Source organism: Canis aureus, chromosome 9, assembly GCF_053574225.1.
Source record: "Canis aureus isolate CA01 chromosome 9, VMU_Caureus_v.1.0, whole genome shotgun sequence".
Classification (NCBI taxonomy): domain Eukaryota; kingdom Metazoa; phylum Chordata; class Mammalia; order Carnivora; family Canidae; genus Canis; species Canis aureus.
Genome location: NC_135619.1, coordinates 51,450,066 through 51,467,313, shown reverse-complemented (window position 1 = coordinate 51,467,313; position 17,248 = coordinate 51,450,066). Strand labels below are relative to the sequence as shown.

The following is a 17,248-nucleotide window of genomic DNA, read 5'->3' as shown; positions in this document are numbered from 1 at the left end:
TATACTTAATTTTCTGAAACATGATAGTAGTAATCATTAACACTTTCATGGTGCTTTAAGATTTACAAAATAATTTTTGCATATCTTTTTTGAATTTCTTGGCAACCCATGAGATAAGATGGTATTATGCTCCCCATTTTCTGAAGGCTGAAATATATTAAGTGATTTGTCTAAGATCACACAGGTACTAAGTATTAGTAAAGCTGAGAATGGTAAACAAGTTTTCTGGTTCTGATAACAAGAATAAATATTACCATTTATTAAGGGCCTCCTATATACCCAATGCTTTGTTTACATTACTTCTAGTTCTTACAACAGTTCTGTTAGCAGGCTAGTGTCTCTCTTACAGTGAGACTGCTGAGCCTCGGAGCAGTTTCCCCTTTGGCAGAGAGAGCCAGAATTCAGACCCAGGTCTACGTGGCTTCACATAGCACACTCCTTCCCATTGTTAACCCATGCTGCCCATATATTTGCAGTTTGTTAGGGACTTACCAGTTTGTCAACTTAGTTCAGCTTTATTAGAGTCTGGTTGGTGGACACTTCATTAACTTCAGAATAAAACTTGACAGATGTGATGTGCAAAGAAGCCATCTTCAAGAGTTCCATTTTTGGGAACATTCATCACAATTTTATTGAGCAGTAAGGGTGCAAGCCTGCAAGAACTTAGCTTTAGTCAGGGAGAGAGACAAGGAAACTGATAATCTAATGTGATAACTTCCTCTAGGTTTAGAAGTCACTGAGTTACAGCTATGTTGCTTTTACTGGGATAAGAGGAAATAACAATTACGTCAGAAATTAAGGTTATAGAAGGTAATTGGAGCTAGTATCAGAAAAGCTTAGAAAGGAGGGGAGAGACTGGAGAGAGGGCTAGGGAAAAGTCTAGAACCTAGCTGGGATCTCAAACTCCATAAGCAGCTGAGAATGGAGAGATTCTAGCAATCACACATCAGAGCAAGGCAAAGAAAAGGTCAGACAAAGATTAACAGATGGGATATGAACCTAGCAGTGGAAAAAAACAAGGCAGCCAAAACAAGTGGAGCCGGACGGGGCCCAAGACCAAGTTGGAGAAATATGTAGGGGGCTGAGGAAGCCATGCCCAGTGAGAAGAACAGATGCAGCCCATCAGTTCCTAGAGAACCTCAACAACCATGCTCAGCTGCAGCTCCAAGCAGGAGCCTGTAAGCGGTGAAGGGGAAAGCGGTTTCTGGCACAATGAGCTGGACTCCTCCAACCTGTTTCCTACCTGAAGTACCACCCCATTCTATGAAAACCTTTACAAAAGCAGGCTAGCAACAAGAACTGACCACTGTTTGCCATTATCTATCATGCCTATCAAGCTGTATATCAATGGGGAGGTAGCAACAAGGTGGACTCAGAAGAGAAGGAAGTCTGGGAAACCCAAAATCGATAAAACCCTTTTCTTTTTCTCCATTCCTTCATCATTCAGGAACTAAATGTATGAGTCCCTTCTGAAGGTACCAGAAGTTATGGGGATATAAAGAAAAAAAGGGGCTCTCCTCTGTCTTAGGATTTTTCAGGCCCTTGGATCAGTTTCACCTTCTACCCGTTTGTCATAGAGCACTCTGTGCTCAGAAACATCTGATAAAGTTCAGGCCACCTGACCCCAGTCTCGGGGAGCTGAGTGTCTTACCTATCAAAGTGCGGAGTTCGCAAGCTAGGATGACTCCAGCAGCAGTACAAAGCAGCGAAATTTGGCCTGACTCTACCCTTAAAACTGGCTTGACTAAACAACTTAATCTTATTTACTGCAAAAGCAAGGAGTATGCAGTGGTAGTTGCTCACCCACAACCCCTGCAAAAGAAAAAAAAAAAGGTGGTTTGGAGTCAGAGTCAGCTGCTGCTGTTAGCGTATCATTTATTCAGGGTCCTTCATCATGCCTCTTTTATAGTAAACTGCAGAATTTTGCATATAAATTATGAATTTTAGGAATCTTGTCAAGTTTTCAAGTAGCTTCCTTCTCGAGGCAGGTCTTAATTCTAAATGTAACCTGCCTGAAAAAACAGTCCTGAAAGGCTCCTTCTCTTCAGTTCAGTGTTTAATATAAACATCAGGCAATCAGAGTTGCAAGTGTGGTTAGGCTCAAAGGCGGCCCTCTGTTGAGTGAGTGTCGTGCAGAAGACAGAAAGCTTAGACTCTAAGCTCTTTATTAATAATAATTGCTTAGCCATTGCACAATAACCTGGAACAGCTGTTTGGTGAATGAAGGAATAATTCAAAGCAAAGTTAGCCAGATAGAGAACACTTCCAAACCACATTTCAGAATAGCTCTTTTGTATCAACTAGGTGCTCCTTTACAGAGGGAATTTTGCTGAGTTTGGGGAGGACAGGTGGATAGTATGTGGCCTTTACTATAATACATCGCCATCTGGTACTATCTTTATGGCAAAATTGTTCTGATGTACTGAGTTCTACATATGTGGTGTTAGAGAGTCACGTAGCTCGATGATGGGACTGCGGAACTGGCAGCCTTCATTACCCCAAAGACTGATGTGACGGATTGCTTTGAGAAATGATTTGCAAAGCACATCTGTGAAACGTATGATCCTACGGGTACCGGCGTGTATTTCTTTGAGGTATCACTTTCCGCTGAAGTTTTCCTTGGTGGAGGATTTTTCAGAGACTTCTCTTCTGATGCTAAATTAGGAATTTCTGTTCCTTATTTGAGTTCCAAGAATTGTGCCTTTCCTGCCCTCCGCCCAAATTGGAAGACATAAACCGTGGGAACAGTGTCTTTACAAACTGTACTGAGTGATTCTCTGACTTGATTTAGCATATTCAGGAGGCCTCTCACAGGCATGGCATCCTCTTTCTATTAATCCTCTTCAAGTTGGAGCTACAAGTTTTTGTCTTTGGTTTCCAGTTCCATCTGTGAGGGCAGCGGCGGTGGCAGGAGGCAGGCGGCAGGCAGGCACGAAGGCAGATAGGTAGGAAGTTCACATGGAACCCCTGCCTCCCCGTTCAGATCAGGCTCTCCCATTCCAATATTTACTCTTCCTCAAACAGGAAAAGGGAGAGGGAAATAGAAAAATGAGGCCTATAAATAGCTTTGTGGGATTCGCTTGAGGTCCTAAAGAGCCTAAAAGAATATGCATTGGTGCAGTTCTTCTGTCCCAGGAACTTTAAGAGTTGACCAAAACGAGACAGAACCTCTACTCTTGTAACCCTCATCCATTGCACTTATGCCTGGGAAGAATGTGGGGGCTAATTTTAGACCTAGAAACTAAGATGCACAAAGGACAAGTATCATAAAGCATTTTTGGGGCCAGAAACAGATTTAAGTTCCTTGACTCACTGCTGCTTTTACTCCAGACCACACGGTTTCACCCAAGTGAATTGCTGTTAGAATTGGTGCCTACAGAGGAGACAATTGCTCATAATTGGTAGCTATAAGCCACTTCACTGAGAAAGTGCGGGGTTTTAGATGCTTTAAGAGATAATTGACAGACTGAAGCCTGAGTCAGGCTCTTCTGAGTCATAGAGTTTTTAGGTTGTCTTTCTGACTGACCCTCTTCAATCTTATTTTTACCCTCTTCAAGGGAAGACAAGAGCCCTAAGACCTACCTCAAGTTGATGTCAAAGAGTAGAGGCCTTTACCTCATAACCTGCCTCTGGCCAATGTTTACCAAAGTGTGGTTCTCAAATCACCTGTTAAAATCCCTTAGGGTGTTTGTTAAACATGCAGACTCATGCTCCCTTCCACCCCACAGACAGTGCCACAGGAGACAGGAAGCTGGTCTGTGACCAGCATCCCCAAGGGTTCCTCAGCACACTCAAGTCTGCCTTGGACCTCTGTTCTAGACCAGTGGTTCCCAAACGTGGAAGATCATCTGAATTACCTGGGCAGATTTTTTTAAAGATTTTATTTATTCAAGAGAGAGAATGAGTGGTAGAGAGGAGCAGAGGGAGAGAGAGAAGGAAGCCCGATGCTGGACTCAATCCCAGGACCCTGGGATCATGACTTGAGCCAAAGGCAGATGCCACTGACTGAGCCACCCTGGTGCCCCTGGGGAGACTTTCTGAAAAAGTAATTACTAAAGTAGTATACAAAAAATAAAATAGTATACATAAAAAATTGGAAATGATATATAAACATACTAAATAAAATTAGATGTCGTCCTGCTTGCCACTGTTTGATGCTATTCTTCCACTTATTTTTTTTTAAAGATTTATTTGAGAGCAAGTGACTGTGGGCAAGGGGGTGGGGGTGGGGGGCAGGAAGAGGGAGAGGGAGAAACTCCCCACTGAACGTGGGGCCCCACATGGGGCTTGATATCACGACCTAAGATCATGAACTGAGCCAAAACCAAGAGTTGGATGCTTCATCGCCTGGGCCACACAGGCGCCCCTTTTTCTAGACTTTTATCCTATTGCGTATACATACTGTTTTGTTTTAATGAAGGTCATACTCTGCATACTGCTCTGCAGCTTGACTTTTTCCTAGCTTGTTTTACTTGAGTGTTAATTGGACTTTGTTACAAATCTGTCCCATTCTTTTAACACAAGGCTCACAAAGCAAATGCCTGTAGGGATTAGGTAGATAGTAAATGTGTTAAATGGGAGGAACTGCAGACAGGTTTTTCCATTTAATTCAGAAGCTGCCCAGGTACAGTCAGCTGCTGCCATTTGGAAACTTGGGCCCAGAATTGCCAAAGCTTCTGTTTTCAAGAGAAGCAAGAAATATGAATTTGTTTAATGTGCAATCTCCACATTTTTTTCTTTGCATTTTTAAATATTGGTAACTAATTCAAATTAAATACAGGGTGAACCAGCCAAAACATCTTTAATCCAGATACAGCCCTTAAAGCCCCCCTTTTGAAACCTCTACTGCAGCGTATATACATGATGATCCACAGTATGTCAGATTTGCTTTAAGCAAATTCTCAGGTGCCATTCCAGAGATCAAATGATAGAAGTCTGGGTAGAGGCCAAAATGGTACATTTTTTTAAGCTCCCAAATGATTCTGATGATCAGAGTTCTTGGAACCACTGTCTTAGATTACTAACAAGTTGTTTGGGACCACTGCCAGTGAATTAGGAAGGAAACTGTAAATCCTTTCATTTGCATTTCTGTTTTAGATGGTTCCCTCTAATTACAGCCCTCTATGAAAACACAAAAAGGGCTCTGCCGCTGCTGTTTCAAGCAGTTCAATCAGAGCAGAACAATAAATAAACCATCTCAGGAATCTTCAAGAAGCTTTTATTGGCACCGGCCAGGAAAAGGTGTGGTAGCCATTTCTGAGCAAAAACCTGTATCCCAGCAAGGTCTTCAGTGTTAAGTTTAACACCCCACTGAACCAGAAAGTTCAAGTTCCTGAAACTTAAGTTCCAGACACCCCACATCACCAAGAGGTTAAGAGGTGTCCCCACTGAAGAATTTTTTAAGTAAACTCTGTGCCCAACATGGGGCTCGAACTTGGGGCTTGACCTCGAGATCAAGAATCACATAGTCTACTGACTGAGGCAGCCAGGCACCCCCAAGAGACTCCAAAATCAATAGGTCAAGCCCCACTGCTCCTATTAAGATCAGAAAGGCAAGCAGCAGTCCTGAATGTGCATCCTTGTTATGGGATGACTAAAAAGGCAAGAAACAGTATTATGTTTTTTTCAGGTTGACTCCAGGTCACTCTCCATTGCAAGGACGATGTTTTCAGCAGTCACACTGAAGTCCCTCTCCATTCTGTATTTGGCTAAGCAGCTGCTTAGAACGAGTGGTGGTCATAGGACATGATCATCAGGATGGTAGAGTTCACTCATCAGGCGGTAGATGTAGGAAGGTGCATTCCCACCAATGTTGGAGATAAAGAGGGTAATGAGCTCTGGGGGGACGTAGTCAAACACAGGGCAGTGAACGCTGACCTTCTCCAGAATGTCCCCTGAAAGGCAATCACACGTGCTGAAAATAAAGTGGAGGATCCTGCTCTAATAACTAAGCACACAGATTCTAGGCTCAATAATGCAGGCATACCTGCAACCTCAAGAAAGGGAAGTTACAGCAAAGTACAAACCAGAAGAGAGGACTTCACATCATGACACCCTGCTTCAAACTCCAATGCCTTTCCACAGCCCATAGGATAAACTCCCAACTTCGGATAGCAGCCTTCAAGATCTGGCCCCTCCTCACTGCACTACACTAATTATAATTCATCCCACTCTCCTTCATGTCATTACTCTCCAGCCATATGGACCTAATTGAGGCCCTTTGCATCAATGCCTGGAAGACTCTCTCCTTGATCTTTACATGGTGAGCTCTATTCATTCTAGACTCAGCTGGAATGTCCTCTCATTAAGACCCTTGCCCCATTAAGGTAGTTTCCTGCCATTTTCCATCACATCATCCTTGTTTTCTTCCCAAAACATCCCATGACCTGACATTTTCTTGTCTGTCTGCTGCAACAGAATGTAAGCTCTGTGGGAGCAGGGCCTATTTGTGTTGTTCATTGTTACATCCTAGTACCTAGAATAGTGCTGGATACATAGTGGGTACTCAACAGATACAAATAATTCTTGAAAAAATGGATGTGTGAATAAATGGATGAAGGTATTCAACTTCTAAGAATTAGCATCCCAGCTCTGCTCCTATAAGGTGTTTAAGGCCCTGTTATGTTGATGAGGTGAGAGGCTCACTGAGCAGAGCTGCTGCCTTCAGAAGTCAGAGAAAGGGACCCCAACACACAAAAGTATCTAGGTCACAGGCAAGTTTTATAGTAGGCACATTTTAGAGCATGCTTCCTTTGGCACTCCTGTCACCAAAATGATTCCCTACAGCAAATAAGAACTAGTACATTTTCCCAGTGGGTTGCTGCATGTGTATCAAGCAATGTGCAAAGCCAAACCCCATTAATGCTAGATGAACCAACCTACCATGACCCCAGTACTCAAATATATTAGTCTCAGAACAAAATAAACACAGACTAGATCAGGCACCCTAAGATGCTAAAGGGAAGGCCCCATGAGAATGATAAAAAGCACAATCTGGCCAACATTCAATACCCACTGACTACCAGAACATCATCAAAAAGACCAAAAAAAAAAAAAAAAAAAAAGACCAAAATACACACATGTGCACATGCATGCACACACACACCCCCTCCCCCCCCGCCCCACCTTCCATACCTTCTGTGAAAGGCAGGACTTCTTCAGGAGCCACAAACTTGTGAAATGAATCTTCTTCATTGGGGAACTAGACAAGGAAAAATTTGAAAGGGTGGGGGGGTGAAAGAGAAACTCAGCAAATTACACTTTTAAGTATACAGCCGAGGGAAATAAAAAAGGTATGTCCACACAGCAACTTGTACAGTAGCATTATTCGCAAAAGGTTGAACAACCCAACTGCCCCCCAACAGGTCAATGGATAAAAACGTGGTAGATCCCTGTAACAAAGTATTATTCAGCCACAAAAAGAAACCTTTTTTTTTCTTGTTAGAGCTAGGAACCTTGAACACATCATGCTAAATTAAAGAAGTCAGAAACAAAAGGCACATATTGTGTGGTTTCTTTTATATGAAATATTCCAAACAGGCAAAGCCACAGAGACAGAAGGCAGATTAGTGATTCCTAGGAGGTGGGCAGAGGGGGCAATGGGGAGTGATTATGTAATGGGTACGGAGTGTTTTCCTGGGATGATGAAGGTCTGAAACCAGAGAGCGGCAGTTGCACAATGCTGTGACTATAGTAAATGCCCCTGAGCTGTACATTTAAAAATGTTTAATTGTATGTTATGTGAATTTCACCTCAATTTAAAAGAGATCTGCAAAGAGGTTGGTATTTCAAAGCAAACAGCTTCTATCACTAATGAAATGGCTCCCCACTTTGTAACACTACTTGTATTCAGGCTACAGAGAACTGTCCCTCCAACGATAACAAATAAAACCTATGTTCCGAGTTTCAACTTGTTTGGCATTTCCAGAAACAGTCAGGGTACTGGGCAATGGTGGCAGTGTAAACAAAGGGCCTCCCCCAACTGTCCTGACCTTACAATTTTGATTTCTCAAAGCTGACTAGTTATAACAATCTTTTTTTCCTGGTTCAAGGCTTCTGTGGCTTTTCCCAACCTCTACTGGGTCTAATCCATTTAGTAAACGCAGATAAAGTGAAGCCTCACAGTGAGTAGATTGAAGGCCCAGAGCTCAACTGAACACTTTGGCTTCCTTCTCTCTACTGGCTATAGACGGACACATACATACCTGTGGGGAAAGCTTGAACATGGGAGCACAAACGATGAGTGGGGTGGAATGGTGTTTTGCTGCCAGTGCTAGAGTGTGAGTTCCTGTCACAGCTCTCAGGGCACCGTTGGCCAGGATGGTCTTTGTGCCAATGATCACCTTTGGAACAGGAAGCAAAATGTGAGTCATCCTACTGCAAGAGCCTTAAATGGGCTATTGGGGACAACAGGCTAAATGCTCAGGCCTCAGTCTTGACACTGAGGGTCGTGCACTAGTAAGGGAAAACGGATTCTACAGTGAAGACCAGGAGTTCTAGCTCAAGGGTAGCTTCCCAAAGAAAGAATGAGTATAGTATGTGACAAGAAGCTACTATCTTCTGCTTTTAGCCCCGTCTTTTCTGGAATCTATATGCCACACCTCCTGAGAAGCTAGGAGCTATTCTATTCACCATCCACCACTGCCAAGCTCTCTGAGCAGAAGGCAGGGACCCCCTACCCAATCCCTAGCAGCTGCCACACTTAACATAGCCCTATTTCATTCTCTTCGATGCTTTCATAAAAAAGAAGCTGCTCTGGGGTGCCTGGCTGGCTCAATCAGTAGAGCATGTGACTCTTGAACTCAGGGTTGTATTCAAGCACCATGTCAGGTGCAGAGATTGCTTGAAAAAATAAAATCTTTAAAACAAAAACAAAAAGAAGCTAATCTAAGTGAGGAACAATGATACAGATAAAGGGAAAAGAAGTTCAGGTAATATACTAAAAAGCCCCAAGTATATACTTTCAAAAGGTACTAGAAGCTTTCTTGTCATGGATATTATAGGGGGGAGAAAAAAGAAATCTGTATTTTGGAAGTATAATCTTCATGAATTCAGTATAACTCCAAATACACCCACCTTGTTGACTCTTGACATAACAGCAAAAATGGCAGCATCAGTCATGACAGTTGTCTCAATACCTGCTTTGGATAAATTGACTGCCATTTCATGACCCTGCAATAGGAAAGAAAGGCCTGATGTTAGAAGAGAGTGGGGAGAGTGTGCAAGGCATCTCCAATGGAACTGGATGTGGAAAATTCTGTGATATTGGGCACAGCCAACACACAACTGCCAACAGGTAATTCCTTTTTCTGCCCATGGTAGGTATTCTCTGGTATGCTGCAGGAAAGCCCAGGAGAAGCCAATAAATGTTGAATTTTCCACAGGAGCACTAGAGCAGCCACAAAACTGGAAATACCGCTTGCTTGTGTAACTAGGCAGCGCTGATAGGATAGCTCCTGGCTCCTTATTTTATGACCTCCTGCATCCTTACCTATTTCCTTTCTAAAGACCTATTATTTACATAGGGATTGAGTGAGGTCAGACCAAGCATCAGTCATCCCCCAAGGCAAGTTACCCTATTTTGATTCCTAAAAGAACCAATGTATTTCCTTTCTTGGACCCAGCATTTCCCCTAACTTTCCTCAGCCAGTGTTTAAGAATGTTGACAGGATGAACAACTTGAAAATTCCCTTCATGTTTTACTTTACCTTCTCAATGTCTTGCTTATCAATTGAAAGTTGGCATGGAGCCCATCTATCACTTCTTTACTTTTTTATTTTTTAAAGATTTTATTTATTCATGAGACACACAGAGAGAGAGAGAGAGAGAGAGAGAGAGAGAGGGAGAAATAGGCAGAGGGAGAAGCAGGCTTCCTACTGGGAGCCCGATGTGGGACTCGATCCCAGGATCCCAGGATCATGCCTTGAGCCAAAGGCAGAGATGCTCAACTCCTGATTCACCCAGACATCCCCCAAATGCCACTTCTTTATTCTTTTTGTTTTTCCTTTTTCTTAGCAGCTCCAGCAGTCCACCTACCTGACAGAAAGGAGCACACTCTGCCACAATGACATGGAATTTCCTCTTTCGGGCAGCCTCTATGAGGAAGGCCTCTACCGTTCGGGAGAAGCCAATGGTCATGATCACCTCGTTGGAGTGGATATGCTCCAGTGCCTGGGCTGCAATGTTCTCTGTTGTCCCTTCTGCAAGAACAGTCAGTTTGGCAAGGAAAATGTGAAACTGCCATGCCACACCACCAACACAAGACAAACATGAATGATAGAACATGGACAGAGATAGGTGCCCTTCACACAGAAGGCCCACCTAAGCAGACCCTGGTAACAGGATTAACAGACCTAATGTGAAAGTCACATTCTCTGAAAAGCCCTGCCCCACTGGGATCTTCTACTTTTCAAGTTCTCAGCCTACCTTCTTTCCCAGCAGAACCCTTACTCATCCACTTATCCCCCCCCTTCAACCCTGCCTGATACAACACCAGCTCCCTATAATTCATTTTGAAGACCATGAATTCAGGCAAAAGAAACGGTCCAATTTGAGAAACTGCAAAGTGCTAGGAGTGGGGTAAACAGAGTTTCCTCCTAAAAGAACTCCTCTAAAAGGTGGCCACAACACCTCCACCTGAGAAGGAGGCCACAGAAGAAAAATAGGGGAGGAATTTGGAAGCAGCAGCTCCAGACACACAGACCCAGCCTCTTCCTCCCTTGGGGAACTCTTGATTGTAATGAATACCTGCAGGTCTCCTGGGTCACAAAGACAAGGGGAATGGAGGTGGTGCATCTGTGTGTATAAAAATTCAAGAAGAAATTTAGTGAAAAAGAGTCTATCATCTGTGGTTTTAGGGAGTTCATCTTTAAAGTGAAAATATAGCTCTGTCCTAATAGTCTCTGCAGCAGTGGATCCACAGTCTATAAAGGGCTGGTATGTAAGGAAATGTAGAGAAGGCTATCTTAATCCTGCCACCTGTTCCAACCCTTCCTCTAAATCAGGACAGAGGACAAAGCTTGGAGAACCACAGGACTGGTTATCTCCCATCTCTGCTGATGAACAACTTCTAGGGTCTTCTCTTCCTTCATCTGCCTGTAACCTGCCCTGTGATCAGGGTTCAGGACACTTACCCAGTTCCACAAGCAGCTCATTAATTGCCTCAATGATGTTGGACTGGAGTTGGGCATAATGGAAACTGAAATCCTCGCTCAGGCCTTCGGATGTCAAGAGTTTGTGCAAGGACTCCTGCTGATCGCTCTCATCGCTGCGTCCGTGGAGTCTAAGTAGGCAACAAGACCCAAACAGGGAGGTGGGCGGAGACATAGTCATTTAAGCAACAGGAGCTGCTCAGCTCCACTAAGGGCTCCAACCAGGGAGAGGGTCTGGTGCAAAAATGGCCCACATCCTGACCTGCCATACTCCTCCCGGATGATCCTGAGCACTCTCCGCACCATGTTGCCCACTGTGGTCTCCGAGGGCTGCGCAGCCGTCATTCTCTGGCCCTCTCGGCGGACAAGTTCCATCAGCTCCTCTGTGGTCCGAGGGAGAGAGGGTGAGAGGGCAAGAGCGAGATGAGGCCTGGCCGACTCTCCGCCTGCGGACTGGATAGTGGCGAGGGACGCGACAGAACCAACATGCCTTACCTGCGTTGCTCCAGCGGTGGTCGGTGATGATCCGGCGCAGCAGCCCCAGGGTCTCACGAGCCATGTCCTCGGAGCTGCGCCGCCCACCGTCCCGCTTCAGGGCCTCCACGAAACTCTCGATGCTCCCGTACAACTCCGAGCCCTCAGCCGCGGCTCCCGGCATCTCGAAAACAGCCGCCTCGCCGGCGGATTCCGCACCTGCACAAGGTCGGTCTTTGCACTTCCGGGGCGGGCGAAGTCGGCTTCCGCTCTGCAACGAGAACTCCGGCGTGAGAGTCTTCGGGCCACGCCCCCTCGATGCCACGTCCCGCCCCTCCACCTGCCTGAGCCAATCAGCGGCTAGGAGCTCGAGTTACTCAGTTGCCGCCGAGCGTCAGCGAGCCCCCGAGGCCCGAGGACCGGAAGTGGCCTTTCTGGGTCCCTCCGAGGCTGAACCAGAGGTGAGCTGCGAGGCCCCACGAGGGTAGCTAGTCCCATTGCTATGGAAACAGCTAGTCTCGGAGACACCCCCCCCCCCCCCCCGAGATCCGAGGCTGCCCTACACAGCCGCTGCCCTGGTCCCCAGGCGAACACCCGCTCTCCTGGCAGAGACGCTCAGAGTGCGTGTCCGGGACCCTCTGCACCTCGGGCAGACAGGCCATTATGATGCTCTTATACTGCATGGAACTGGTTGGTTCGCACCTGTGTCTAATAGAGTCAGTTCCCTGAGGGCAGGAACCATATCTTTTTTTGCCTTTGCATTCCCAGCGCCTCGTACATCTAACGTAAGACGGGAATCCGGGATGAGGAGGCCGAATACGCCCCAGTAAGGATATTCAAAGTGGGAGCTTACGTGGAAGCATAGATGATGTCCTTCCATTTGAACAGACTACAGAGGCTGGGGAACATAACATAATACCAAGAGCTACTGTCGACTTAGCGCTGTGTGTGCCTTAGCTCATCTCTTGCAATTTATGAGGTAGGTCCTCTTATCCTCATTTTACAAGAAAGCAACCACAAAATTTAAGCAATTGGTAAAGGGGATGCGTTCATATTTAAATCTACGTCTGTCTGAATCCAAAGTCTGTGTAATGAGAATCCCTATTTCTTTAAGTTCTTAGAATCTTTGGACACACACTTAAAAAAAAAAAAAAGATTTTATTTATTCATTTCCTTGACAGAGAGTGAACAACAGGGGTCACAGCAGAAGGAGAGCAAGCAGCAGATTCCCCCTTGAGTATGGAGCCCAAAGTGGGGCTTGATCCCAGGACCCTGAGATCATGACCTGAGCTGAAGGCAGACATTTAACCAACTGAGCCACATTTTTAAGACATTTGTTACAACTGACACACATTTTATTTATTTTATTTTTAAAAATATTTTATTTATTTATTCATGAGAGACACATACACACACACACACACACACACACACACACACACACAGAGGCAGAGAGACACAGGCAGAGGGAGAAGCAGTCTCCATGCAGGGAGCGTGATGTGGGACTCAATCCCAGGTCTCCAGGATCACACCCTGGGCTGAAGACAGAAGCTAAACCACTAAGCCACCCAGGGATCCCCTGACACACATTTTAAAGACATTTGTTACAATTGACAAATTGCTCTCCAAAAAGCTACATCAATACCAAAATCAGACAAAGCTAGGACAAGAAAACTACAGACCAATATCCCTCAAGGCACAAAGTCCAAATCTGTAACCAATTAACAAGTCAATACATAAAAAAGATTAATACATCATTACAAAATAGAATTCAAACCTGGAATGCAAAGCTCTTTTAATATTTGAAAATTAATCACCTTAACAACCCATATTAACAATATAAAAAGTGAAACCACATGATCATATCAATTGATGCAAGAAGCATTTGACAAAATTCGACAGCCAGTAAATTAAAGAAAATTCTCAGAGAACTGGGAATAGAAGGGAACTCCTTTAACTTGGTAAAGAGCACCTACAATAAGAGCCTGCACTTAACATAATACTTTATGGTGAAAGACCACCTTCTTTTTAAGGTCAGGAACAAGGCAAGGATGTCCACTCCTATTTAACATTATACTCAAAGTCCTAGTCAGTGCAGTAAGGTAAGAAAAATGTTAAAAACATACAGACTAGAAAGAGAGAAAACTCCCTATTCACAGAAATTATTGTCCACACAAAAAATCCGAAGAATCAACAACAATGATAAAAAACCCCTCCTAGGTATTATGCTGAGTGAAGTAAGTCAGTCGGAGAAGGACAAACATTATATGTTCTCATTCATTTGGGGAATATAAATAATAGTGAAACGGAATATAAAGGAAGGGAGAAGAAATGTGTGGGAAATATCAGAAAGGGAGACAGAACGTAAAGACTGCTAACTCTGGGAAACGAACTAGGGGTGGTAGAAGGGGAGGAGGGCGGGGGGTGGGAGTGAATGGGTGACGGGCACTGGGGGTTATTCTGTATGTTAGTAAATTGAACACCAATAAAAAATTAAAAAAAAAAACCCTCCTAGAACTAATTAGTGAATTTAGCAAGGATACAAAGTCAACACACAAAAATCAATCTTACTTCTGTATACTAGAAATGAATAATTAGAAACCAAAATTGAAAACACCGTACCTCCCAAAAGCCATAATATATTCCTCAATTTTGTGTTAAGTTTGAATTGTCCTAAAAATTGTACCCATTTGCATGCTTGCTAACACTTAGCATGTTCTGAACAATTTTAGATATTGTTGTTCTTTATTTTTCCAGCATCAGGCCATTGCAACATAAGGAATGTACTATTTTATACATGTGAAAAAAATACATGTTGTATGTATAATATAGTTATGCAAGTTATGAAGCATGACAACAAAATGAACATACATGAGCACATCTTCTCAACTTAAAAACCAAGACTCTTAAAAATATAGACATAGAAAGTAGACTGGTAATTTTCAGAGGCTGGAGGGAGACATAAGTTATTATTTAATGGGTACAGAATTCTGGCTTTACAACATTAAAAGGGTTCTAGAGATGGGAGATGGATGGTGGGTGATGGACATACATTAATGCCACTGCACTGAACGCTTACAGGTTAAAATGGTAAATTTTATGTTCTGTGTATTTTACTACAATTTAAAAAAATATGTGAGGTATACAAAAAAACCCTGAAATACTGCCAGAACCATCTTATTAATGTGTGTTTTTGTTTACCCCATTTCCCTGTCTTCCTTCATACCCAAGGATAACCACTGAATTTTGATTGATTTTTCTTTGTTTTATTTTTAAAAAAGTATTATATATATCCCTAGACAACATATTGTTTAGTTCTGCTTGGTTTGGAGTTTTTAACAAATGGCATTATAATGTAATTTTCTACAACTTGCTTTTTTCACTTGGTATGACATTCCTAAAATTCATCCATGTTGTTACATGTATTTGTGGTTCTCTCTCTCTTTTTTTTTAATAAATATTTTTATTTATTCATGAAAGACATACAGAGAGAGAGGCAGAAACACAGGCAGAGGGAGAAGCAGGCTCCATGCAGGGAGCCCGATGTGGGACTCGATCCCAGGACTCCGGGATCATGCCCTGAGCAGAAGGCAGATGCTCAACCGCTGAGCCACCCAGGCTGCCCATCTTGCCTACTTTCTTAAAAATCTTTTTAAAAATAGACTTGTAGAAAAGTACCTTATGTATTCTGAACACTAATCTTTTTCACTTTTTATATAAATATCTTTTCTCAGTTCATGTGTTGTCATTTTACGTACTTTGAGTTGTCTTTGAACAGAGTTCTTTATTTTAAATATCAAATGCATCAACCTTGTGTTGTATAGTTAATGCTTTTCATGTTTTATTTTAAAAATCCCTCTCTGATATAAAGGCTTAAAGGTAACCTCTTATCTTTTCCTTCTGAATAATTTAAAACTTAAAATTTATGACTAATTTTGAGTTACTTTCTATGTGGGGTGAAAGGTGGGAATCCAATTTTATTTTCTTTTTCCATTGATTTCAATGCTACCACTGTAATATGCCAGGTGTCTATAATGGGTGAGTCTGTTTGGGGAGTATTTTGTTCCATTGCTAAATTTGCCTATCCCTTACCCAATATCACCTTATCTTATTTACTATTGTCTTATTTTATAAAAAGTCTTGCTATCTGGTTAAGAAAAATTCCCTTGCCATACATCTTTCTTTAAGAGGGTCTTAAGTAGTTTGGGGCCTTTACTCTTTCATATATGTTTTAGAAATAATTTGTCCATTCATAAAAAAAAAAAAAACCCAAAACACAGAACTCTAAATATGTTGCTTGGAATTACTTTAAATCTCTAAATTAATTTGAGGAAAATTGACAACTTTAGGATATTGAGTCTTCCCATCCATGGACTTGGTACATTTCTCCGTTTATTTGTGTCTTTAATGTTTGTTTGTTTTAAGATTTTATTTATTCATGAGAGACACAGAGAGAGACGCAGAGACATAGCAGAGGCAGAGGGAGAAGCAGACTCCATGCAGGGAGCCCCATGTGGGACTCAATCCCGAATCTCGGGATCACGCCCTCAGCCTGAGCAGACGCTCAACCACTGAACCACCCAGGCATCCCTGTGTCTTTTTTTTATTGGTGTTCAATTTACTAACATACAGAATAACCCCCAGTGCCCGTCACCCATTCACTCCCACCCCCCGCCCTCCTCCCCTTCTACCACCCCTAGTTCGTTTCCCAGAGTTAGCAGTCTTTACGTTCTGTCTCCCTTTCTGATATTTCCCACACATTTCTTCTCCCTTCCCTTATATTCCCTTTCACTATTATTTATATTCCCCAAATGAATGAGAACATATAATGTTTGTCTTTCTCCGACTGACTTACTTCACTCAGCATAATACCCTCCAGTTCCATCCACGTTGAAGCAAATGGTGGGTATTTGTCATTTCTAATAGCTGAGTAATATTCCATTGTATACATAAACCACATCAAACGCCGGGACACCTGCACCCCAATGTTTATAGCAGCAATGACCACGATAGCCAAACTGTGGAAGGAGCCTCGGTGTCCAACGAAAGATGAATGCATCCCTGTGTCTTTAATGTTGTTTGGTAAAATGTTGTAATTTTCTCCATATAGGTCTTACACATCTTTTAAAAGATTTATTCCTAGGCACCTTGTATATTTATTGCTATTATAGATTATTATCATTCTTTTTCATCATTGCCAAATTGATAGAGAAAATACAAAAACTTTTAATTTTCATTTCTTTGCTCATTAATCAAGGTGAGCTTTTTTTTCATATTTATTTGACTTTGCATTTCTTCTCTTATGAATTGCTCGTGTGTGTGGTTGCCCACTTTATTTTTTAAGATTTTATTTATTTATTCATGAGAGACACAGAGAGGAAGAGAGAGAGAGAGAGAGAGAGAGAGAGAGGCAGAGACACAGGCAGCAGGAGAAGCAGGCTCCATGCAGGGAGCCCGATGTAGGACTTAATCCCGGGTCTTCAGGATCAGGCCCTGGACTGAAGGCAGCGCTAAACCGCTGAGCCACCCGGGCTGCCCTGCCCATTTTTCTAATATGGTACGTGACAGACATTCTGGTTGTCCACCCGATATCCATTTCTTTCTTCTTCCCTGTTAAAAGAACT

At 43.0% G+C, this 17,248-nt stretch overlaps 2 protein-coding genes across 14 annotated transcripts in view; one reads left to right on the top strand and one right to left on the bottom strand.

The window, feature by feature from the left end:
* Nucleotides 1-5,201: 5,201 nt before the first annotated feature.
* EIF2B2 (eukaryotic translation initiation factor 2B subunit beta) lies at nucleotides 5,202-11,897 on the bottom strand. The gene is made up of 8 exons (XM_077910021.1): nucleotides 11,646-11,897; nucleotides 11,413-11,533; nucleotides 11,133-11,281; nucleotides 10,036-10,199; nucleotides 9,076-9,171; nucleotides 8,205-8,342; nucleotides 7,135-7,201; nucleotides 5,202-5,894 (listed from the first exon to the last, which is right to left on the bottom strand). Exons 1-8 carry the CDS (start codon nucleotides 11,806-11,808, stop codon nucleotides 5,737-5,739), a joined length of 1,056 nt encoding a protein of 351 aa, XP_077766147.1. The 5' UTR covers nucleotides 11,809-11,897; the 3' UTR covers nucleotides 5,202-5,736.
* Nucleotides 11,241-17,248, top strand: part of PGF (placental growth factor) — a 51,086-nt gene continuing 45,078 nt past the window's right edge. For 2 of the 13 annotated variants that reach the window (XM_077910032.1, XM_077910031.1), the window contains exons 1-2: nucleotides 11,925-12,085; nucleotides 12,393-12,603. In XM_077910032.1, coding sequence (XP_077766158.1) covers nucleotides 12,599-12,603 — 5 coding nt within the window. In that variant the 5' untranslated portion in view covers nucleotides 11,925-12,085; nucleotides 12,393-12,598. Of the gene's footprint in view, nucleotides 12,086-12,392; nucleotides 12,604-17,248 lie in introns of all 13 variants that reach the window. The other 11 variants (XM_077910034.1, XM_077910037.1, XM_077910036.1 and 8 more) reach the window with 11 other exon arrangements.